Genomic DNA, 26588 nt, shown 5'->3' on the forward strand with positions numbered 1-26588 from the left:
AAAACAAGAGTGCATGATTTAGATGCCATAATATTCTCATTACAGTGTAGTTAGTGTAAGAACCATAAATTATGCAGTAACCTGGAGTGAAGGGAAATGAGATAAGGGAAATTGAGACTTGACAGATTGGGAGTTTCAGTAGTGAGAAAAAAGTAAGTGTAAGTATTTCTGGGTGTGCATGTAGTCCATGGCCATACCACCCTGAATGCGCCAATCTTGTCTGAGTGTGCATGTATGTGTACCATGTATGTGTACTGTAGAAATAGGTGATACTTGATAAGGATGGAAACAAACACTTAGGATAGTACCACCTGGCTATCTATCTCTCTTTGCTATTAAAGAACTACTCACAGGACAGGGGAATTGAAAAGTGTGCGTGTGAGTTATACAGTAATACTATAGGCCCATTTTATATTCTGTTTCATCTAAAAATAGCATATAATTTAATCTACATATTTGATTCAATGATCTAATAATAAGATATATAATCACTGCTGAAAACTAAGAAATGCTAACAAGAAACATTTATTTTATTATTTTCTAAAGTTCATCATATTTGAGTTCTCTCTCTCTCTCTCTGTCTGTCTGTGTGTGTGTGTGTTTGTGTGTGTGTGTTGGGGGGTGTTGATTCAGAACAAGGAAAATACTGTTAAAATAATGAAAATACCATTTAAGTACAACCTAATGGTTAGATATTACTTGAAGTTTCTTCCATCAACACTTTCAGCTAAAATGTTATTCAGTTCTGAAACTTTGATGGTTGAAAATATATTCTCTTGTCCTCCTCTACAGAAAATATGGAAATGAATCTTGCTTTTTTTAAACTTTAAAACTAGGGGACTGGAGAGATGGCTTAACAGTTAAAAGCACTGACTGCTCTTGCAGCTGATAAGGGGTTTGATTCCCAGAACCATACAGTGTCTTACAGCCCTATAGAACTCCAGTTCTAGGGACCTGATGCCCTTCCCTGACCATCACAGGCACCAGTCGCCCCATGGTGCACATACATATTTGCATAGAGACATTCATACACAGAAAATAAAATAAGTACATTTTAAAGCAAACTTGAAAATTAAAGCTTAAATGCTTGTACATTTCTTGCAGATTTTCAAAATACAAAAGAGGAATATCAGCAGAGCTTTAAATGTCAGGATAAAAGTATACACCAATGACTGTAAACTAGAATCCTGTTCAGATACACTAAAAACTGGGGCAGAAATGAACAGAATCTAACTGATCAGTAATTTCAATTATGTCCAGATTTGTTTCATCTTTATATAATCCATTAGGATTTTTTTTCATTAAAGGAAAACCATAATAAATTAATCTTTCTCCAAACTAACTGGAAAATGCCTTAAATGAATAAAATTTTCGATTTATTTTGTTGTTTTCCCAAAAATACTATCAGGAAAGAAGAGTCGCCCTGAGCACTTGCTAAGGAAGGACTTTTTAAAATGAAAAGAAGGCCAACACTAATATGTACTCTCAGTTTCAGACTTAGGGCCTATTGGCTTTTTTTTTTTTTTTTTTTTTTTTTTTTTTTCCTATGCATTACAGTAAAGTATAAACAAGGCAAGAGTTAAGCTTCCAAGTGAAGTTTTATTTTATTTTTTTTAATACCTTGAGCTGAAAGAAAAGTTCAGAGAGGTAAGAGGAAAGATATTATCAGTTTCCCCTCAAAGGTTATTTCAGATAGTAGTAAATCCTTAAACATTAGAATAAAAGTAGAGACCTTAGTCCTCTTTGCCACCTCACAAGATGGCGCATAAAAAAGCCAAGAAGCCTGACAGAAAGGAGAAGCCTGCAGCCTGGCGGTGCTGCCGCTGCCGCTGCCAAAAAAGATGACCCTAAGGTTAAAAAGTCCAAGAAGATGAAGCCCCATTGCAGATAAAACTCTGTCCTGGTTAGAGGAATTGGCAGGTACTCCAGATGTGCAAGATATTCCAGAAAGGCCTTGTACAAAAGGAAATACTCAACTGCAAAGTCCAGGGTTGAAAGGAAGGAAGAAAAAGGAGAAGGTCCTTGCTTCTGTCACAAAATTTATTATCCTACTGAAGACGTGCCTCGGAAGCTGCGGAGCCATGGCAAAAAGCCCTCAGCCAACACGTGAGAAAGCTGCGTGCCTGCATCACTCCTGGGACCGTCCTGATCATCCTCTCTGGGCGCCACAGGGGCAAGAGAGTGGTTTTCCTGAAGCAGCTGGGAAGTGCCTTGCTACTTGTGACTGGACCTCTTGCTCCCAACAGAGTTCCTCTGCGCAGAACACACCAGAAGTTTGGGTAATCTACAAAAGTTATACCAGCAAGATTAAAATCCCCAAACACCTAGCTGACACTTAATTCAAAAAGCAGCAGCTGCGCCAGCCTAGGCACCAGGAGGGCGAGATCTTGGACACAGAGAAAGAAAAATACGAGATTACAGAGCAGCAAAAGGTTGGTCAGAAAACCGTAGACTCAGATTTTGCCAAAGATCAAAGCTGTTCCTCAACTGCAGGGTTACCTGCAAACTCAATTCTCCCTGACAAACAGGATGATGTATCCTCACAAACAGAACTTCTAAGTAGCTAACGATCTAATTAAGCAGCTTCATACCTCCTCGCAGAAAATCTCCACTCAGACTAAAACTGAGTTCTAGGCCAACCTGGGTCATAGCGTGGGTTGGACACACAACCCAATCCTGAGGAAGAGTGATTCTTAAGGTATCATAGTACATGATTTCAAGTTATCCTACAAAGTTATAGTAACAACAACAACAACAACAACAAAGTGATACTAACACAAAACACATATGTACATCAATAGAATGGAATAGAAAACTCACACTTCTACCCTCATAGCTGAAACTCTGGATTTTTACAGGGAGGCTGAAAACATACACTGGAGAAAAGAGCCTCTTCAACAAGTGGTGCTCAGAAAACTGGCTGTACACATGTTGAAGAACGAGAATAGATCTCTCTTCCACCCTATAAAAAGAAGCAACTCGAAATCTATCTGAGACCTTAGCAAGACCCAAAAGTCTGAACCTGTTAGAGGACAGCATTAAGTGAATACTTTCAGATACACAAGAACTCTCTGAAAAGGATTCCAATCCTTAGGGACTAATAGTAATAATTGACAGAGTTGGTGAGAGCCAAAAGCTTCCTCACAGCAGAATAAGCACCTGAGAGAAGAAAGAACCTAGAGAATGGGGGAAATCTTTCCCTATTAGTGTGCGTGTGCATGTGCATGTGTGTGTGTGTGTGTGTGTGTGTGTGTGCGTGTGTGTGTGTGTGTGTGTACACATTCTTCTCTCCTTTTACACTCCAGTTCCTATCAATATATAGTATGGCTTCCAGTTCAGTGTTTTTAGTGAGATTCCTGAGTGTATAAATACGTGGGTCTCTGAGTGTGTATATGCTTTTTGTGACTTTTATTGGCCTTTTTCTTCTGTTCGCTTTGTTCTATTACAATACTTTAACTGTTGTTTTATTATATTATATTATTATATTGTATTGTATATGATATTATATTCTCTTAGAAGCCTGTTTTCTAATGAGAGACAGAAAAGTGTAGATCTGGATGGAAGGGTAGGTGGTGAGAAACTTGGAGAAATAGAGAGAGGGGAACTGTAATCAGGATATATTATGTGAGGGAAAAATTATTGTCAATAAAAGGGAAACAATGTATGTGCAATAACAATGAAAACGAGATACTGTTGCTAGTATTAAATCACTGTATTGTACAGGTCAAATGCTTTAAAATGTGCATCATGTGTTTGAAGCACAGGTCCTGGTTAGCTCTAACAATCCACACAGGCTAGAGTCCTTTGATAGGAGGGCCTCAACTGAGGAGCTGCCTAGACCAGGGCAGCCTGTGGACATAATATACGCGTGGTTTTTGTTTGGTTGTTTTTTGTTTTGTTTTGTTTTGTGTTTTTTTTTTTTTTTTAACTGATGTAGATAGACCCAGCCTACTATGGGCAGTGCTATGCCTAGGCAGATGGTCCTGCACTATATAGGAGAACTAGCTGAATACAAGCAAAAGCAGTGAATTTGAAGGAGAGTTGGAAGGATACATAGTGCACATAGTGGTATATAGGAAGGAAGAGAGAAATGTTGCATCTACTTATAATATCAAAAATAAAGAAAATAAAAATGCATTCATTTAGTAGGGGTTGCAATCAGTATGTCGATACCTCAAAAACAAACAAACAAAAAACCAAAAAAAAAAAAAAAGAAAGAAAGAAAGAAAGAAAAGAAAACACACAAACAACTCTAAAAGTAGAGCTCCCTGATGGCCTGCTTACACCTACCACTTCTAGTTGTATACCCAAAGAGCTGTAAGTCAACCTACCACAAGAATATCTGCTATGACTTGTTTTTTTTTTTTTGCAGCATTATTCAAAATGGCCAGTTAACCTGCCTAAGTACCCATCAACATATGAATGAATAAAGAAAATGTAATATATAAATGCAATGGTTTCAGTCAGAAAGAAGAAATTTATGTCCTTTGAAGAAAATATGACAGGCTTAGAAAGAACATCACATATTTTCTCATATGTGGGAATGCTAGATTCTTTATAAAAACACAAATATACATGGGAGAGGATTGTACGCATATGTACATGCACACACATGCATACTCACACACACATACTTATGGCTTCCAGTTTAGTCTTTATAAGAGTCCTAAGTGCACATACATACATACATACATACATACATACATACATACATACACACGGATGACATGAAAACAGAAGGGAGACCGGGAGAGAGACTAGCAGAAGGTGAGAGACGATAAAGTGGAAAGGATGAGGGGTAAAGATATTCAAAATACATCATGCATTTAAGAGAAATTGTCATTATTGATTTACACCAATAAAAATAAAGTTTAAAATTAGACTCACAGAGCAACACAGAGAGTGAAAGCTGTATATAATCAATTTCACCCACTCTTCTGTAATGCTGTGGAAGAAGCTTGACAATTATCCAAGACACGTAAATGCAGATCCCTTGGGGAGAGAACCACGTGTTGAGAAGGAGAGTTTTGTCTTCAAGATGTAGAAAAGAAGAAAGAATGAGTAGAATTGGTACAGAGTGGTGGGGGCCGAATCAAAGTAGAAAACACTAGCAGAGTAAACCTTTGTCATAAAAAATCTCATTTTAGGCAACTAAGGTAAGTAAGATTATGTAGAAATATGATAAGCTACACTAACGTTTGGCAGGCAAAAAGCAAACCATAATCAATTCAAAATTTAGCACATTTGAAAGCTCTCATTGATTACACCTGCAGATCTCCCTATATGCCTGAGTTAGCAGTGCCTTTGGTGTGTGGGCATATCGTAAAGGTATGATAAAGCCATATCATTTTTTCAATTTTTACTCCTGGATCAGGTTTCTGTTATCAGTGGAACTTACCTGGGTTTGGATTACATGAGTAAGCAAAATGGAGGTGAAGGTGGCATCATCATCAATATGTCTTCATTAGCAGGTAAGGGCAATTCTTATTTCATCAGGAATTTCTCTTATTGGTAATTTGAACCAGAAAAGTAAGTCTGTGCAGGGTGGTAGTGGCACCATGCCTTTAATCCCAGCACTCTGGAGGCACAGGCAGGTGGATCTCTGTGAGTTCAAGGCCAGCTTGGTTTACAGAGTGAGTTCTAGGACAGCCAGGGTTACACAGAGAAACCCTGTCACAAATAAATAAATAAATAAATAAATAAATAAATAAATAAATAAATAAATAAAAAGCCATGAAGTATATGAATCACTAAGACAAGATTAAATTGCATCAGAGGTTTTTTGCTTATTTTTTAATGATTCTTTATATTTTCTACACTTAATACAAATTTTTGAACAATGTATCTGTTACTTTTCAAAGTTACCTCACCATGGTATGGATTTAATATGTGTTTGAGTATGTGTGTGTGTGTGTGTGTGCATATGTGTGTGTGTTTCCATGTGAACTAGCTTTTGACAAAATAAAAATACTAATGTGATATTAAGCTATCTCCAGTCCGTTATGAATTTAGTGGGAATGTGTAATTTTAAAACATGACATCTGTACTAGTTGGTGTATGCTAAGCTGTTAAAAACAATTCTCTCCAAATACACCCTAGTTTCAAGATATAATAAGTTTAGACAACACCTGTATATTATCTAGGATACGATGATTATTTCTGTTCTATGTGTAACAGTTTGGAAAGCCTAACTGACAGGTCTGCAGCTTTTCACGGAGCTTCTAGAGTTGTCTGCAATAAGTAGACCCTTTCTGCCCTAGAGAAAGGAGAAAGACACATGAAGGACACTCCACTGTCCTTCTAACCCCACCCTGCCTGCACTCAAGGCAGACCTCTTTGTGCTCACATGCCAGGGTAGAATTTGACCCCATGTTCCATCTAGCCATTAGAAAATATAAAAAAAAAATATCTTCTAAGTTTACATGTAAGAAAAATGGTGTCAGTGGACAGTTGGTCTTTTGCCACACCAAAGACTGGAAAATTAAGGCTACCCAAGTAATCCAAAACTATTTTTCATTCAGAGCAAAAAAAAAAAAAAAAAAAAAAAAAAAGGTTTAATATTAGCTAAGTACTGTATTCCTTAATAATAGCCACAAATATTTGAAACAGCTTAGTTAAGTTAACTATACTTTTAAAACTCAAGTAAGGGATGGATGTGTTGGTCCACATCTGTAACAGCAGCACTTGGCAAAGCTGAGGTAGGAGGAAGGCCAGAAGAAAGAGAGTTGGAGGCCAGTTTATCCAGCAGTGATACCCCAGCTCAAACAAACAAACAAACAAACAAACAATCAACAAAAACTCTAGGAAATAATCCATCAATGCTTATAAAAGGGTGCAGATGAAATCAGAATATTTAACAATCCTGATCAATGTTGATAGCAAAGTTCAAACTATTCATATCCAAACAATAGGAAGACCTTCAGGTATCTGCTTGATCTCAACGTGTAACCTCAAGATAAGAATACACACACACACACACACACACACACACACACACACACACACACACACACACACACACACACCACGGTTGTCCTTTCTGCCGTTCATATTCTGAGGGAGTGAGGAGCAGCCAGCAGTAGCAGTATTTGGAAGTATCTATGACTCAGCCAGTCGCTAATTTTCCTGTTTCCACTGGGATCATCAAATGACCCTTGAGCCTTGAGTCCTTGCTCCTCTTGCGTAATTCTGAGCAGCCACATCAGGAATCTCGCAGTCCTGTGCAACTCCACCTCCAGAGGATCTGAGGCCCTATTTTAGTCACCAGAAAGCACCCATGTGCTCTCTCTTGCTCTCTCTCCCTCCCTCCTTCCCTCCCTCCCTCTCTCTCTCTCTCTCTCTCTCTCTCTCTCTCTCTCTCTCTCTCTCTCTCTCTCTCTCTCTCTCTCTCTCTCTCACACACACACACACACACAAATAAAACGAATTTTGATAAAAATTAACTGATTCTGGGGGAGATTGATCTATTTTACTATAGGTCAATAGTAAAATGTCTCCCTGGGCACTAGGTTCAGTTCCTGGTATGAGAAAGAGAAAGAAAAACAAAAAAATACTCTATGCATATTCCCTATAAAGCTAATTGAGTCAGGAAAGCTTGGAAAACCGTGGGCACTGTGCAGACGCATACAAAGATCTCCTTATGTTTGCATCAGTGGAGGCGCTGGGTACGCCTTAGGAAGCCTAGAAAGGCTGACTTGATGCAGAACTCTATGGAAAAGATGGTTTACTATATAATGCTGCTTAATTGCCTCAAGGAGCAGTAATAGGCAGAGATGCAAGTTAGTACTACGGTCATTTTTCTATTAAAAATATTTAAATTCATAACAATGAACACTCATGGATATTAATTATGTACTCACGTATTAGTGAGCTTTCTTTCACTACAATCAAATGTTGGAGATAACTCACTTGAAAAGAAAAAGAAAGGAAAAAAGGGCAGAACTTAGTTCTGGAAGTTGTAGGTCAGGTTCATCAGATAGAGACTTGGAGCCTCTTATAAATGCAGTGCATTGTGGGAAAATGTCTGATTGACCAAACCACTAAATATCACAATCCATAACTAGCAGGAACCTCCAGGCTCCATTTTGGGTATGTCTGCAATGACATAAGTACTGCTTAGGTCTCTTCCTAAAAGGTTCGCTACCCCTCTGTAACACCACCATCACAATCAGGTCCTTAGAACATTAACCTCCAGAGGACATTGAACATCCAGTCTATGACAATATGATACCATTTTAAACACTGTATTTGTCATCACCAGTTCCCAGAAAAACCCTGTGAAGAAGATCCCATAGTGTCCAATATGAAAATGAGGACAAAAAGGCAGGAGAGTTCAGTGCTGTACCCCAGGCTGTGCAGCCAATGCACATCAGTGCTGGGATTCACACTCAAAGTCTGATGTGACTCATATTAAGTTCTAAACCTTTATTATCTGTCTCATATATGCACTGGTTTAGGAGTCTACCTCTATCCAAGTTTATGAGCCTATGAAGAAGATAAAGGAAATTGAAACCCTGCCCTAAATAGATCTCTTTATTTTTCTGGTTCATCCAGTGCTCATGGGGGCTCTAAGCTCAAGGCTGTTGTTGCTAACTTTCAGGTGAAGGTCCAGCTTCTACTCCTTTGATACACACATTAGGAGTTGACCTGAATACCAAGTTCCAACATGTCATCTAGAAGAGCTACTTAAGGCTTCTACTTTAGTATTCGTTTTTCTCTCTTGGCTAAGAATTGGCTTCCTCACACCACTCACCCTTGGAGTAAGTTCCCCTTTTCCCTACTTGAGACACAGATCTATAAATATGTATGAATTTTTGTTCGTGTAGCTGAAACCGAACATCATTGTAAGTTCAGTGATAATTTCAAGTTTGGTTTTTAATTACCTTTCTGGCACTATTAACATAATGATTATCATATCACTTCAAATTCTTTCTCTATTTGATTTTCATTCTAGCATGTAAGATACCCTCATTTAAAAAGACTAAGCAGCGGACTAGGTTTCTCTTTGTGCACTCTGCTTGGTTTCCATTGCACACATAACACAGCCCTCATACCTGCCCTGCCTGATAGCATTTTCTTGTTCTCTTTAGCCAGTCTTCTGATAGCACTCTTCCCAACCAGAGCGTTCATTGACATGACGTCACCTCAAAAGTATTACAATCTTTTATTCTGTCAAAGAATATCGAATTTATACATGATAGGTTAATTTGACTAAATTTTCAGAGTATAATCTCAACATTAGAGAGGAATAGACAGGAGGATGGCTAGTTTGAAGACAGCCTGCACTACATAATGAAACTCTTGTCTTCAGACAAAAGAAAGTCAAACATGGAGCTAAGTAGAAGAGCACTCACCTGGCATGAATAAGCGCAAGTATGCGTGTGTGTGTGTGTATGTGTGTGTGTGTGTGTGTGTGTGTGTGTGTGTGTGTGCATGTGTTCGCAGGTATACATACACACACATACACATGCACACGCACACACACACACACACACACACAGAGAATGAGAGAGAGAGAAAGAGAGAGATGCACATACGCATGTTTGCATATGCACGGAAGTACACACAAACAGAATTTTAAAATGATCAGAAGTAAAAGAGGAATCCTTATTCTTCAAAATTTTCTCAGAAACTATCAATAGATGCATGACCTTGAGTCACAGCACATAGATTGTGGTCATCAAACCAAAAAAACAGATCTTAGAGGAATTATGGAAAAGTAAGTACTTTTTTGTTATATTTTAAAGATTGTAATTACATCATTTCCTCTCCCTTCCCTCTCTCTCTCATATATCCCTTCTTGCTCTCTTTTAAATTCATGGCCTCTTTATTCATTAATTGTTGTGACACACATATATAATATACATGACTATATATATTATGTAACATAAAATCACACACATATGTATAAATATATTTATAATATGTAAATATAATAATAAATATATAAATATAAATATATAAATAAATAAATACACACACAAATATCCTTGTATCTATGTGTCCAAGGTAGACCACTGGGCATTGGATAAGCAATTGGAATGCTCTTTCCTGGAGAAGAGGATTTCTCCCTCTCAACGTACTTTTCTTGGTTTTTCAAGATCAGGTTTTTCTGGGTAGCTTTGGCTGTCCTTGACTCACTTTGTAGGTCAGGCTAGCCTTGAACTCACAGAGATCCACCTGCCTCTGTGTCCCCGAGTGCTGGGATTACAAATGTGTGCCACCTCGCCCGGCTATCAAAGCGCTTTTAACATTGCCTTCCTATTTGTTTTCCATGCTTCCTTTATAGGGTTTCTGATTTGGGTTTTGTTGTTGCTTGGTTTTTTTATTTGTTTTTCTGCAGAGTTGCAGGCCCTATGCTACTCATCATTTCTTATAGACTTGCAGAGTACTTCACTCACTGTTGAAGTAAAAGCACAAGTTGTCATACTGGCTTGGGCAGAGAACTTAATGAGTAATGACCACTGATGCAGTTTCAAACGCAGTTAGTCGGTTTAATGCGCAGAGTGAGATTAGTGGAGCAGTGAATGGGCTTCATCTGTCTCTCCAGAAGAGGCTCTGGCCATTGTTGGTCCCAGTATTGAAGGGCGGAGGAGACAGGAGGAATCTAAGAGCCAACCTCCCCCAAAACAACAAGCTCCGGATTCAGTAATTCAGATTATTCATTGAAGTATCTTCAAAATTCAGTGAAGCCACTAATCTTCAAGGAAGCACATAACCTGAAAAACGTTGTAAGAGCAACCAGTGATAATAAAAGGAAATTTGCCTTCCAATATTTTAATGAATGTCATGAATAGATGAACTGTTCCTGCTATTTGGAGCCTGGTTGTTCGGATGCACACTGCCTTGAGGCTGTGAGCCACACTTCCTGGTTGGCACTGCCAAAACGCTCCTTGCTAGTCCAGAAAGGCTAGTATCAATTTTGTTGTATTTAAGAGTAAAATGATTAAAAAGACACATACGAGAAAGGATTGGTAGAGAAGCTTAAATGTTTTTAATGAAGCCTTTAAAGAGAGGGCAGATTAGCTGTTTCATAGTATGGGAAATAGTCCTTAGGAATGGGACTTTGGGTAATCCTGAAACTCTTTTCCCATTTAACAGGAAATAGGAATAGTTATCCACGTCAAAAAGCTAGCCTCCAGTGTGGGTAGGGATATTCACTGGCTGGTTAAAGCCCATCTCTGCTTCTTCTGGCCACATTGCAATAGAGAATGGACTTTCAGGAAGCTCTAACAGCAACTTTCTAAAAATGAGTCCCTGGAAAACATTCTTGGATTTATCTTCCTGGAAGGGTATTTTTATTATAAAATATGTAATAATAGTTCTACAAGATTCTGTCACTTTTTATGACATGCCAAATCTTCACATACAACCTCACAGTAAACCTAATAGCAAAGAGAAAAACCACATGAGAGTTGGGGGTGGCACTAACTTAGTGCAAGGACAGTTGCCTAGAGTGCATCAGTTCCTATGTTCTGTCCCAGAACTACACAAACCAAAACAAAACTGGGTGTTCTGTCCTGTGAAAAATCCTATAATGAGGAAGTCCATAGTTGCTTTGGTGACTTTAGGTCATAAACATAGATAAATAGATCACTATAACTTCTCCATTTTCTCCTTACATAAAGAAGTGAAGATTAAAATAGACTGATAGGCAAATTGTTAGTTTCCTTTGGGTTTGTATAGAAAATGTTGAAGACTTAGATTCTGTTTTTTCATCCCCCCCCTCCAGTTAGCCTATTTGGATTTATCATTTATTTCTCTAAATTGAATTATCTTCAGTATTTTTACATAGTCGTTTTGTTTTGTTTGAGACAAGGTTTCTCTGTGTAGCCTTGGCTGTCCTCGACTTGCTTTGTTGACCAGGCTAGTCTCAAACTCACATCAATCAGCCTACCTCTGCTTCCCTGAGTGCTGGGATTAAACATGTGTGCCACCACTCCTGGCTTATATAGTACATTTTATATGACTCCTATCTATTGAGAAATAAAGATGCTTGCAGATTATGTACAATTGTGAGAAAAAAATGTTAATTTTTGCACAAAATGAAAAAAAAGATTTTTATTTATTTAGGAGATGTAGATATTAAGGCTGGCTTTTACAACTTTGGATAGAGAAAATGTAGAGAAGAATAAGATGAAAATTAAATTTAAGCTTTATGATTCTAAATGTCTATAAACACACATCAGTAATATTCAATATTTCAGATTTCTTTATATATATTATATAAATTATTTCATCAGCTGGCTCTTATTTAGTAGTACCTTGAATGGGCATAGAAATTATATTTGTTTTGTGTGAAGGGTTCTTTCCTCAACTGTATTGTGAACAGCACAGCTTTGGGGATAGCCTCCTTGGGAGATGGCGAGGGCATACCTGTACAGAAAACTGTGACTGAGTGCGCCGTGAGATCTGATAGACACGTACCAGCAGCTAGGAAGTGTAACGCGCTCATTGTGTGCAGCTGAACGAGGAGGTGGGTTAAAGGGTCTCGGCAAAGGAGCAGTCAAAAGGTGACGTCATCAAGGAGGAGGAAGCTGGCGTTCATACTTTCTGCACACACTATCAATATGCATATTCAGGACAGGGGAGGCCTGGCCGCTCCACCAAGCCTGGCCTGGCAAAGGTCCTGCCATTCCATAGGTCTGGGGCTTTGGAGTCCTTCACATTGGCCATGGTCATGTCATAAATGCTCACTCATACAGAGGTACCCTTGTTCCTTACACCACTGAATTTCTAAAAGTATATTGTTTGTATGTGTGTATGGTATTTTGTGTATGCAATATATCTATACATATACACACACACACACATACATACATACATACATACACACACACACACATACATACACACATATTACCTTTTCTCGCAGTCTCCCAATGCACATATAACTCAGCTAGCACTTGGCCTCTCTGCCCTCTCCTCTCTCTCCTTCTGACCTCCACCTCCCTCCTTGGCTCTCCCTTTCTTCTTTTCTCTTTCTTTGTCAACACTCAGTCCAGTACTCCAACCCTCCTAGTTATAGCTCTATCGAAATATCCACAGAGATACAGGCAGAGGTATGCCTCCAAGGTAACTCCAGGTCTAGTCAAGTTGGCAATGAAGATTAACCCTCATGGTGACGTTTATTATGTATATGGCATCATTTAAAGCATATTATGCATATTGGTTCAGTGTAGACTCACAGTAGCTGTTATTACTATGAATTTGGGTTGCATAGGAAAGCGCCGCACTGCGCAACACTTTTTTCTGCCAAGTTGATATGGCACATGGCCTTCTAATTCTGGGTTGAAGAGTTGAGCTCAGTCTGCCTGACATGCAGTATCTAATCCACTGTGCTGTAACTCTTCTCAATTCAGTTAATTAGAATGATATTGTCATCTAGCCTACTGCTACACTAATGTCATCTCCCCACTCGAAAAGGTGAGGCAGGAATATCTTGAGATCAAGGTTATCCTGGGATCTAAATGGTTCCAGACCAAGCTAGGATCCAATGGCTAGATTCTGTTTCAAAGAAAGTGAAACTAAGAATAGTGTTTTCTCTGGGACTTATTTTATAGAGACGTGTTAGGTTCGAAACAAAGTAGGGTACAAAGCACAGGAAATTGGCATATATCCCTACCACCACTTAGTAACAATCTCCTTCGCTGTCAGCACCCTTAGTACAGTGGGTATATTTATTAAAATTGATGAATATACCCCGACACATTATCACTTGCAGTTTATAACTTATATTAAGATTCAGCCCCCTGTCACCACCGTTACCACAGAAACACGGATTGGATTAAAAGGTCTGTGAAGTTCACGAAAAATACAGACTTTATTTTCACCCAGCTCAACTTAAATTTGTTATTTCCTTGATAATAAAGGTAAGCATGGTATTATAAATTCCCCATAAGGCTCAGTCCTGGTGTAGACTTGGACAGATAACTTACAGTGGCTACTATATTATTGTATATACTGCATTCTCTGCCCTGATGACCCTCTGCTCTGCCCATTCCTCCCTCCCCTATCCAGCCCTGGCAAACACTGATCTCTTTACTGTCTACATAATTTTGCTTTTGTAAAGGATGCCGTGGCTTGAATCATGTCATTTTTGCAGCACAGCTTTGTTCCTTCACAATAAACAGTTTAGTTTTAGCTTCATCTGTTCATGGCTTGATACATCATCTATTTTTAGTGCAAGTATAATATGTAATGCTTTATTAATTCATTTAGTCATGGAAGGACATCTCCTTTGACTCCAATGTTGGGCAATTGCAAATAAGACCACTAGAAGCATCCAGGTTGAGGTTTCTGTGAGAATATAAGTATTCAGTCACTTTGGGTCAGTGCCAAGAAGCACAGTTGCTGACTTCTATTGTAAAAATGCATTTTGTCGAAAGCTGCCAGGCTGACTCTATTGGGCGTGTACTATTTTACATTCCCACCAGTGATGAATAGGAATTCCTATTGTTCTGTTTTTCCAGCATTCATGACTGTCAGTGTCTGGATTTGGCCTATCCTAATTAGTTCTGGCTAGAGAGCTAGAATTTAAGTATAAACATAATGTGTGACTGTCTGTGTGCAAGTGACAAGAAGAAAGAAATTGAGACTCTGTTATTCAGGAACAGTATTACATAAAAGACCAGAGACAACACTGAAAAGAGGATGGGTACCTCATTTTAGTTTGCATATCTATAATGAAATATGAAGTTGAACATAGTTCATATGCCTCTTTGCCGTGCATATAGTATCTTCTTCAGAGAGGTAGTTTTTGTCTGTGTTAAAAAGTTGGTCAATTCTTTTCTGTTGAGTTTTAAGATTTGCTAGGTATATTTAGCTAACAGCCCTTTAATAGTATTGTTTCCAAGTCTGTGTGAAAGCTACTAGTTTCTTGAAAAAAAATGAGGACATGTCTAAATAATAAAATAGAATTTAGAAGTGACATTTTTATTTCTATTAGTGACAGTTATATAACATATATACAATAGTGACATTTTTATGTAGTATCCCATTGGTTATATGCATTTTAATTTATATTTGTTTGCATCTGTGCTTAATTTTACTCATGTATGTATTGAAAATTAATTCAATGCAACTCAAATATTTAAATTAGTGTACATATAATTTAAGTGTACACATAAATTAAGGCAGGAGAGATGGCAGTAGCTAAAACAAAGCTCTATGTCTGTCAGACATGCACAGCCAATGAGGTCTTGCTGGAAAGCTCAACTTTAAACTTGAGAATAATCGTTCGTGTGTGTGTGTGTCCACATGCAAGCACGTATGTGTGGCAGGGGGCAGGGGAGAGAGAGAGAGAGAGAGAGAGAGAGAGAGAGAGAGAGAGAGAGAGAGAGAGAGAGAGAGAGAGAGAGAAACTGTGAGACTGTATTTTTGCTAAGAGTTGATAAAATCATCCAGAGCAGGAACAAACATAAAAACAGAGGGTCAGGGAAAACTCTGGAGTTTTTCAGCATAATTACACATCTAGCCAAGGAGATAAGCTAGGAGCAGCTAGCAGTGGATGTGAGGGAGAAGGAGCCTGGCCAAAACGAGCCAAGGCATCCAAAGCACGGCTGTGTTTACTATTACAGAGGAAGGGATCAAGACAAACAAAGACAGAAGCTTAAACTACCATGTGGGTGGAGTCCCAGTGCCACAGTAGACCCACAGCAGTAGAAGTCTGTGTGAAGCACTGCAGATCAGCATTCCACCCTACCCATGCAAAGCCCACGAGAGGCAGTACCTGAAATCAATACCTACTCTGTGATGAAAGAAATAAAAATAAAGCCTCTCCATTTAACCAAATCATTCACAAGTTTGACCAAATGCATGACTGGAAGGCAGAGTCCTCTTTATTTTGAATTTTAATATCACCAAACCGCAAACAGCTCATGCATCTATTGCCAAGTAAGTGTAGAGTATGGAGAACTGCTATGTTGTCATTCAGTGGATTGCTGGTTAGCAAAAAAAAAAAAAAAAAAAGAAAGAAAGAAAAAAAAAAGTAATAATGTTAATATCAACAAGATACTGAAGAATGAATCCCAACACCATTATCACAAATGAAAGAACCAGATCCCCCCAAAACTGCAATGATTGTATGTGTATATAATTCTAGAAAATGCAAACACTGAGAGAAAGCATACCAGTCGTTTCTTGGGGGTATGGGGGAGAAGGGCAGAAAGAAGGAAGTGAGGAGAAGCATAGGGAAAAGCACTTGTTTATTGTCTTCATTATGGTCATAGCTTCATTTATACAGATGTCAAAACCTACCAAATTACCAAATTGTGCACATGAAGAACACGCTGTTTTATTTTATGGAAATTATAATGCAGTAAAGCTGTAACACTTTAAATCCAGTGAGAAGGTAATTATACTGGTACAATAAAATTCACAAAACCCAATGCTGTTGTTTTTGAATGAGAACAAGGTCACTGGGATATGGTAGCTCATCCTTTTAATGTCAGCATTTGCAGGGTTGAGGCAGAGGAGTTGGAAGTTCAAGGCCAGTTTATGCTACATAGACAATTTGAGGGCAGTGTAGAGTACATAGTGGGACCTTGGTTGTTTGGTTGGATGGTATTTTTATAGTTACATATAAATGCAAACAAATTCTTTGGTATTGTGATTACACTTATAATTCAAATTCTAAAGGAGTGACATAAATATTTTCTGCTTGCTCATGCCCATAGCCAACAGAACACTATTTGATTTATTTCACATATTTCTCATATGTGACACTTTGAAATAGCTAGAGATCTTGTTTGTCAAGTCTGCACATCTAACAAAAATCCATCTTCATTTTTCATAATACTTATGAGCAATGTCCTTGTCCTTTTTACGGCTGTGTGAACCAGCTTATCTGTGATTAAGATTCATTTACCACGTGACTCCTGCAGGATGTGAGCACTGTCCTCCACATGCTCCCTTTGTCCCATAAACCTGTAACAAATAGGTAAGGCAGGGACATAGCAGTCCCATCTGGCGATGCCCACTTGTTCCCTTTATCTTTCACTTCTAGCGTCTCTGTGTACACCGTAAATTCATGCTGACTGCTACTGACAGAAGTAATTAACTTGCAAGTTTACTGACACAAAACAATAAAAGGACCAACATTTTCTCAGACCTTGAGATCACTGGGTACTAGGTGTGATCTACCTTCCTCGGAGATTTAAACTGCTCCTGAGCAAACATGCTTCACACATGGAAGCCTGGGAGGCACTCAGGAAGTGTTTACGGTCTGAATTTATTGCTGAACTTTAGCATGGCCCTCTCAACTGTGTGGTGGTGGCATGTGACTAGTTAGCTGGGTGGAGGAGACTGGGACATCTCAGCAGAATAACTTAACACTAGGATGGCATTTGATATGAATCTCCCAATTACCAGGCATTTGTCACTGTTTCTTGACTGAGAGAAATGACATACTTAATAGGACTTGTTAAAGCTAGAGCATCTGAGCCGGACAATGTGGTACACACCCATAATCCTGGTACTTGGAAGGCTAAGCCAGGAAGATCACAAGTTCAAAGACAGCCTGAGCTATACAGTGACTCTGTCTCAAATGGAAAATTAAGTTGCTGTAAGAAACTCATTTGACATGAGAGTATTTAAATGACTACATTTGACTATTTGGTTTTGACAGATGTGAGAAATAAGCTTGGCAGTCACAGTCACTGCAGTAAAATGGGTTGTGTGGGATGTTTGTTTGAAATTGCTCTGGTTTTGCTGTTGTGCAGAGGCGTATGCTTTCACACCAGTGTGTTTTCCAGATTAATCTTAATTTGATGTGACCATGGAACATCATTTGTATAGCCTTCATTGTACAGTCCACTTTTTAAAACATCAACTTATTCGGAATCTGTGTCTGTTTGTTTCAGGACTCATCCCTGTTGCTCAGCAACCTGTTTATTCGGCTTCAAAGCATGGCATCGTGGGATTCACACGCTCAGCTGCGGTGAGGAACTCCTAACCACCAACTCTTTTCCTCCCCTGTAAAACTGAAATTTTACAGTCTATAAGAACAGAAGTTCAAAATTCAATAAATCTAGCCAAAAGATGGAGGAGACAGCTTACTTAAACCTTTATTATGAAAATGTTTTCAGTCATATAAAAGACCAAATAAAGAATATATCATTGGAAAATAGAGAAGTGACACAAATAAATTAAGGATAAATAATGGGGAATGTTCTGTATATAAAAGTGTGAGCAGTTTCTGTAATATTAATGTCAGGAGTCCTTAAATAAAACATCTAAGTAGAATTTTTCCTGCTGTTTGGAAAATGTATTACAAAGCACAAACGGAGAAAGGAAAAGAATACTTAGGGAGTCTCTGAGGGGTACCAGATAGAATAAAAGGACCAAGGAGAGGCAGTGTTTTGCATTAACAAGGAGAAAATAAACAGAAGTGTCAGTGTTAATCATCCTGAAGAAGGGAAGCAGTCTTTACTCTTAATTTAAGTTGATCAGAAACCGGTACCTATTTTGAAAATATTGAAATGTTTTAGAATAAGATAAACCATCACAAAGCAGGAATTTCACATTTAAATTCATTACCAAGTACCTCTACAATTGGCTCTCGTTAACAGCAGTTATGTTTTTTAAAGTTACGTACAAACACTGAATTAGTAAGTGTTGAACCATCACTTCTGGGAAAAATAAAAAATGAAGTTACTAAAAGCTGGGGTTTACAACATCTTAGTCAACCACTCAGTATCTGACCTTGATTTTTGTGTATTTCTGTTTAATGAGAGGTTACCTTTATATATTGTAAAAATATTAAATTCACAAGTAATAGAACTCCAATTATGAAGTTTTCCTCGGTAAAGCTTCAGTTACATAGACTCGGGTCCCCAGTGAGTTCAGTTTAAAAAAAAAAAAAAAAAAAAAAAAGAGTACCTTAGATAATTTTGTAATGTTTGGAGTTGTCTAGTGGTGGTGCTTTTAAAACAATTAATGCAGTGAAGTTTTCATGAATAAATTCTGTGAGCTATGTCTTTATACCATATGTGTCCCCACCCCCATTGGGAATTGTTCCATATTTCAGAGTGTATCTGACTAGTGTGTTTTATATTAGCCTTTTAAAGAACTGCTCACTCCAGTTTGTCCTGAAACCTGTGACTGTGTTCTTCTCCTTGGCAGATGGCTGCTAACCTTATGAAGAGTGGTGTAAGGCTGAATGCCATTTGTCCAGGTTTTGTCAACACACCTATCCTTGAATCCATTGAAAAAGAGGAAAATATGGGCCAATATATAAAATATAAGGATCAGATCAAGGCTATGATGAAATTCTATGGACTTTTGGAGTAAGTAAAACTCTTTCTTTCCACAATGGAATGAAGCATTATCTATACAAGCAAATTTAAATGGTCTAAACTTTAGAAAACAATACATCAATGTTTGGGTTAGCAAACATTTCCACAGGAAAAATAGGCCTGAGGAACAGAATCATATGTAAATGGTGTGATTTCCTTTGAAAGCAGGCAGTAACATCAGCATTTGTCAGGTTTTGTTTTTCTAAATGATATCTACCTTTCAAGGCAATTATATCTCATATGCCTAAACTTCAAATAATAAGCAAGTGAAACCTCTATAAAATGTTGTAGGGTCCCAAAATTTTCAGTTGACCAACACACACACACACACACACACACACACACACACACACACTCATGGTAAGACAATCAAAGAACTGTTTCTGAGAGATAGGCAAACACAAATATGAACTCATAGACATTGTGATAGCATACATAGGGCCTGCACAGGTCTGGGCCAGATGGGGTCCACCACTGAGAGGGAAGGTGGACCCAAGCCCCATCCCTAAGCCAGAAGGTATCTCTAATTGACAACTGCTAGCATATCAAAAGATAATTTTCTCCAGTAGAATCTCACTAGGCATACAAGCAACCCCATGCCCAGGAGTAGATAGCCAACACAAAACAAATTCAATGGCATTAAAAAAAAAAGTTTGTGATTTTTATGGGATTTCTGTGTATGTCTCTATGTCTATATATGTTTCTTGAGCTTTTTCTTTGGCTTTTTCTCTTCTGTTTGTTGGCCTGTTTGTTTTGCCCTATTCTGTGTTGTTGTTTGTTTGTTTGTTTGTTTGTTTTAGTTTTGTCTAATTTTTATTTTACTATCAATTTTAGATGCCTGTTTGTATTCACTTGAGATATAGAAAGAAAGGACGTGGATTCGTGTGGGTGATGAAATGAAGAAGACCTGGGAGGAGTTGGGGAAGGGGAGACTGTACTCAGAATATAGTGTGTGAAAAAAATTATTTTCAATAAGTCTTTGATGAAAAATAAGTAAAATCCAAATATGCTGCCCTGGCATAAGAGCTTCCTTCATTAAAAACAAAAGTAAGTAGGGTAGAGCAGAGTAGAATAGAATACGTAGATATAGATAGAATAGAATAGGGGAGGCCATTGCAAGATGAGTTAGATGACTTTTTTTTTCAGCCCAGAATTATAGCTGCTGTGTTGAAGGAATAAGAACTAAGACCAAATTTTAGCTTTGTCTCAACCACTGGCCATGAACTTATCCACCAGGCCTCAGAAAGTGCTTCTCACATGTAAAGGGATAGTATAAAAATTGTAAGGGTCTTTGGCACACCATTGAGAGGAACTTAAAATGGGAATTGGTAAAAATGACCTTCAATAAATGCTATTAATTGACTCTATTTCTCCAGTGATGTTTCTGTCTAGTAAGATTCATGACTACTGATCTGGTGTAGATGAGAAAATGTTCATTTAATCACTATAATTAGTGACCTCAAATACATTCCCTATTGGTCATTAAATTTATTATCACCTCAATGAATAAAAACCGGAGGTAACAATAGCTTAAGGAACTATGTTTCCCTATGATAGGAAAGCTTCAGAAAATAACATGAAGTTATTTAGTTTCATTCTTTAGTTTCAAAATACAAATGTTTCCTTCCTTTTTAGCCCATCAACCATTGCCAGTGGACTAATAACACTCATTGAAGATGATGCTCTCAATGGTGCCATTATGAAGATCACGGCATCTAAAGGAATTCATTTCCAAGACTATGACATCTCCCCATCTTTAGTAAAAACTCCATGAACATCTTAAGCATGAGCCATAACTGAAAATATGCACGAGTGACTCACTCAGACTGTATCTTCTTCTAAATGATTAGTTAAATGTATGGATAAAGAAATATGATAAGCTAGCAAAAATGCAGTGCAAACCAAAACTGGGTTATAACCTAGATAATCTGAGGACAAAACAAAGGATATTTCAGAGATATTCGGCCTTTCAGAATACATATTTATAACTGTGGCTCATAAATATTAATAGTTGCAGAAAGTCGTCTTAGAGGAGATACTTGAATTGTTATTTAAATCAAAGCAGATTTTAAATGATTCACTTTGTATGTTTGCACTTCAAAAGGGGGAGCTTCTTTACAATGGAAATGTTTAGTAATAACAGCTTGTACACCATCTGCAAGCTAAACATTTCAACTCTTTGAAGATGTGTATGTGGGGGACAGTGCTAAGGAATGCATTCCAGTGTGACCACGTCCCAGTCAAAGTCTGATGTGTAGGGAAATGTTATTTTTACTAACACTGAAGATTCACAGTTCAGCCTCAAATCAAGGAAGATGGTTTCCTTTTCCTTCCTACTTTAAAATGTTTAATGGATTAAAAAAAAAAAAAAACCTCAGGAATGAAACTTTTAACAGTTATAGCAAGAGGGGTAGTAAAATTTTATATGTACTGTATATGCCTCTTAAGAAATGATGCAAATGTATTTTTCCAGATTACAAGTTTGTTGCTTTGTACCTATTTCAAAAGTTCCTATCTTTCAATAAAACTATTTTATTCTAATTCACATAAATTGCCTAGCCTTTTATGTAACCAATTCTGCCACAGTCAAGACTGAAAATGTATTTGTACATACATTCAAATTCATAATAACCCCAAGAAAGAAGCAATTCTGCTTTGTTCTCTTCCTTGTCTGGTATTTTCAGATAGAATCATTAAATTCGCCTCCTTTGAGTAATGCTATTTACAAGTAATAATTAATACTAATGAAAGTGAAATTGCAAGATTTGAAATCAGTCAGTTCCTCAAAGAAATGCTGTGTAAGTGATTCACTGTGCCTGCAAACTCCAGGCTTCTCAGCTTGGAGCAAGATCCACCTACATGAAATGGATGTGTCCTTCCCAAATACTCAAGTATTAGCATACCTCGCATTATTTTAATCCATCCATGAAGAACTATTCACTTATTTTTTAAGGAGCAATGTATGAATGGCTAGTCTGAAGTTTCACCTAATGCATGAGCAAGATGGCAGTTTCTGTGAACATCTAGCAGAAATTAATCACAAATAGGTACAAACACTTTTGCATATTCAACCAGCAACAACTATGTCTAAGTATAGTGTGCTTTAATCTTACATCTTTTCTCCCTGTAATGTGAAGTCCCAACTTAAAGTTATTTATGGAAAATTATCTTATACTTGCAGATATTAACATATGTTATACTTTGACTTAACAATTTCAAATTAACTATATTTAAAACCAAATACTACATAAAACTTAAATATTATGTTAGACACTTATTTACTTAAAAATGTACGTTCCATAAGTAGCTTTAAATAAATCTATAATGTTATGTCTATATATAATAGTTGTAAAAAAAAAGTAATTGAATGCGGAGTGGTATAGTTATTAATTTGAATGAGAATGTAGAATGGCTTTAATTTCCTTAATTGTATTTTTCAGAGAAACTTCTAATTTAAGTGATATGTAGTTTTAAATATTTTCATAAGTGGATTTAGAGTTCTAAGAACAGAAAGCCTACACATATAACCTCGTAAAAAGAAATTAAGGACTTGATGAAAAGATATGGAAATGTCTAGCAGCCTAATTTTTCTCCAATAAAAACTTAAAATAAGAATTACATAAAAACAAGCCTTCAGATACCATGACTGTGTATCTGACAGCCAAGGTGGCTAACGAGTGATAAGAACTGAGGTAGCATGTACAATGTGGACATGCTGAAAAGAATTATTCATGTCCTGATTGATTAAATAAACAGAATGAGCTAATTGGCGACGAAGCTATAATATAAATGCAGATTTATTGGAAGTGGCACAGGAGGGGCATGGGAAGGGGGACCACACACTGGCGGTGGGATGGAAAAGGAAGGAGAGATGATAGGGAGGTGGTGGGAAAAGGGGAGGCCCTGGAACCAAAATGTCTGGTTTATCGAGTGAATCTCTGGGAGAGGAAAGCCTGGCCCCTAGGTACAGGGCAGGCCGTGCCAGCCACTCCCTGCTGCGGCAGGACCTAACATCCCAGGCTTTTGTTGACAATAAATGGATAAGGGGCACAGAAATCTGTTCCTTTGACCTCTTCAGGCTGGTGGTAGGGCGGCGACAGGGGTCAAAAGGCTGAAATGTTGGCCAAGTCCAGGAAGAGCAGGCTATCGCATTTACTGCTCATGATCTGTGAAACCATCTGTGGCTAAGAAACTGCAGGTCTAGCTGATACCGTCTGTGAGGATGAGGCTGGAGCACCTGTGTTCTGGATGCAGCCCCTGGCAGGATGCTGGAACGTATATATGTTGGAGCAGAAGATAAAGTTAAGGAGTTTACATTTGAAACTTTTAGGTCCATGGTCTAGGTAGTTGGGGGAAGGGGAGTCCCAACCCCTGGAAATGGGGGAGGAATCCCACCATCTGAAATAGGAAATACTTATCTGGACTGTGACCTGTGGATTCGAGTGGATCTCCTGAAGCTTACAAGAATCGTTTTACGTTAGACAATTTAAAATCTGATTAATGCTAAAGCTCTGAACAGTCTAAATACAACAGTAGCATAGTAGAGGAGGAGTTTTTATGTACCTTTACCAACCTTACAACACCTTCTGACCCTCAAACACTTCTTAGATCCTCAGACCTTACACAAGCTTTTCACTTTTCTGAGAATGCAGCAGACGCCTTGGTTTTTGTTGTTAAACTGATCTTCAAACCCATCAGAGACCTGAGAAAGATAAACTACCACAGGGAGCATAGTCCAAGTGGCCTGCGTATTGATTAATATGACAGAGGCTTGCCTGTTATCTAAACGGTCTTCCCAGTAGGCTCCTGTGGAGTCAGTGGCTTCATTCTAGGCACAGATTTTAGGGCAGCATTGCAGCATCAGTCCTGGCCCAGCAAATCGGAGAGGTCTCTTCACGGAAGAGGACTTTGGGAGGATGACCAACCTTATTTTGTCTAGGCAAAATAGGGCAGTCAACTCTCCAGGTGTCCACTGCTCTGGCCAGGGTCTTTGCAGTGGGCCGGTTGGGGCAGTTTCACAGCCCAGGTAGAGTCATATCTGGTTGTATCCAAGTCTTCTTGGAGGCCTTAGAGTCATTGCTAGAAGCTGGAGTCTCTGTCACATTAAGCATTTGTATTAAGCATTTAAATGTACTTACTCTACAGATTCTCTGACAGGTTTGAGGACCGTTATCTATAATAATATAGCTGATCTAAACAAGTGGTAGCTACAGGTGACGTGATGGGGTTTGGGGCAGTCCTCAGGACCCCCAGCAGGGTGGAGAGAGGGAGTAGGATTTGCCAGACCATGCTGGGGAGGGGTAAGAGTGCACTTTTTAAAACAACTTGGACAAAAGTTTGGAAAAAATTCATGCAAACACCCAGTGGCAATCCTGTCTCCCAGCCTTTGCTAATCACAAGAATATGGAAGTGGTATCCCAATTCAATATCCCGTGATTGCTTAATTTGGTGAGGGAAATCCACGGACATCTCTGGAACATGAGATTACCTCAGAACAAAGGCCTGGCTTTATTCAGGAGGCCTTGTTTTCACATGGCCACGTCTTTGCAGAGCTGAGTCCAGGGGAGTCCTGGACTTCTATCCCCGCCCCCACCCCCGCCCCGGCAAAGAGCCATCTGGTGCCTATAATTTAAGTTCTGTAATATAAATGCAGGTTTATTGGAAGTGGCATGGGGGCGGGGGGAGGGTGGAAGCACACACTGGGGGGAGGGGATAAGAGAAGAAGAAAAGGTAGGGAGGTGGGAGTGGGGAAAGGGGAGACCCTGGAAGCAAAATGTCTGGTTTATTGAGTGAATCTCTGGGAGAGAGGAAGAAGCGCCCCTAGGTAGAGGGTAGTCCATGCCAACCACACCCTGCAGCGGAACCTAACATGTCCCAAGCAGGGGGGAAATAAAAGAAAAGACAACCTTCTAGCATACTACCTAAAATGGCACTTAGTTATGAATTGTTTATTTCTGGAATTTTCCACTTAATAATTTTAGACAATGAGTACTGAAACCACGGATAATGTCCGAGGACTATAGTGTAGGAAATGCACCCCCATGTCTCAGGGGCTTAGACAAAAGTATCTCAGCATTCAACTGATGATTCAAGGGCTCATATCACCTACTTTCAATAGCTCCACCTCTGTTCAAAGTCTCATATATTACTCAGATATGAACAAGGCACACCTGCTTCATATCTGCTTTGTTCTATTTTAGTATAAATTGAAAAGCTACGCAAATAGCCCCACCTACAAGCAAGGGTGGCATGGTAGGATGTTTTGAAATGTGACTCCCTACCTGTGCAGCCACTCTTGTAATGAGAATAGGAGTCATTGGTTCTCAGTAAAGATCTAAAGTATCTGACATTCCTCTCATATTTTAAAGCTCAAATATAAGACTAGTTTAAGTCATTGAAATGTAGGTAGTTTGTATTAGCTTTTTCTTGATGGGGCAAACACCATAAAAATAATAAAAACAACTTAAAAGGATTTATTTACAGTGTTCAGATCTATAACTTTTTTTTGAGTTGTTTATTTTGTTATGTGTTTGGTTGGTTCTTTTGGTATTCTTAATATTAATCCTTCATCGGATATATAGCTGACTAAGATTTTCTCCCATTACGTAGGCTTCCACTTCAGTCAATCAACCATTTCCTTTGCTGTACAAGTGGATCCAATGCCTTCCATAAAATCTCCATTGGTGCAGCTTTGTAGATTTCTTAGAAGAGATCTTTCAGACCAATCCTCAGTCATCTGTGCAAGTCGGCTGGATTCCGCAACTATCATGGCTACTGCCATGGTTCCAGCTACAAGCATAAGTAAAAACACAAGGAAAGCTTAGAGCGTTGAATGTTCCTGTCCCCTTATTTCTTCAACTACAGCCATGGCTTCCAAGCTGCCGTCTTACCTGTTCAACTTTAGTTCTTAGTAACAACAGCTGATATTCTAAAAATGCATACCAAGGCCAGCAAGATCCCTCAATGGGAAGGAAGAAATACTTATGGACCTGAGAATCTGAGATCAATTCCAGAACCCCACAGTGACAAGGGAGAATAGATTCTGAGAATTACCCTCTGACTTCCACATGCACACCAACATTTAAATGTCTCTATTCATACACAGATATGATACACATGTACACACACTTGTGTACACAAATAAAAAAATTTTAACTTCTACTATAATTGAAAGTATGATTTATTAGTCTTATATAAAACACCTGCCAGAAAAAATTGCCATACTAAATGATCAAATGTTAAAATCAAGAATAATTGTGGAATTGAGGAAAGAGCATGAATTCACACTAATTC

At 38.3% G+C, this 26588-nt stretch overlaps 1 protein-coding gene and 1 pseudogene across 1 annotated transcript in view; both read left to right on the forward strand.

The window, feature by feature from the left end:
• Positions 1 to 21124, forward strand: part of Hpgd (15-hydroxyprostaglandin dehydrogenase) — a 30184-nt gene extending 9060 nt beyond the window's left edge. Inside the window, exons 4-7 of the mRNA XM_051169541.1 lie at positions 5375 to 5471; positions 17862 to 17938; positions 19123 to 19286; positions 20931 to 21124. Of these exons, the coding sequence (XP_051025498.1) occupies positions 5375 to 5471; positions 17862 to 17938; positions 19123 to 19286; positions 20931 to 21069 (477 nt within the window). The 3' untranslated portion in view covers positions 21070 to 21124. The remainder of the gene's footprint in view (positions 1 to 5374; positions 5472 to 17861; positions 17939 to 19122; positions 19287 to 20930) is intronic.
• LOC127209896 (60S ribosomal protein L6-like) lies at positions 1635 to 2740 on the forward strand (annotated as a pseudogene).
• Positions 21125 to 26588: the final 5464 nt, after the last annotated feature.

The sequence above is a fragment of the Acomys russatus genome, chromosome 27 (assembly GCF_903995435.1).
Source record: "Acomys russatus chromosome 27, mAcoRus1.1, whole genome shotgun sequence".
NCBI lineage: Eukaryota > Metazoa > Chordata > Mammalia > Rodentia > Muridae > Acomys > Acomys russatus.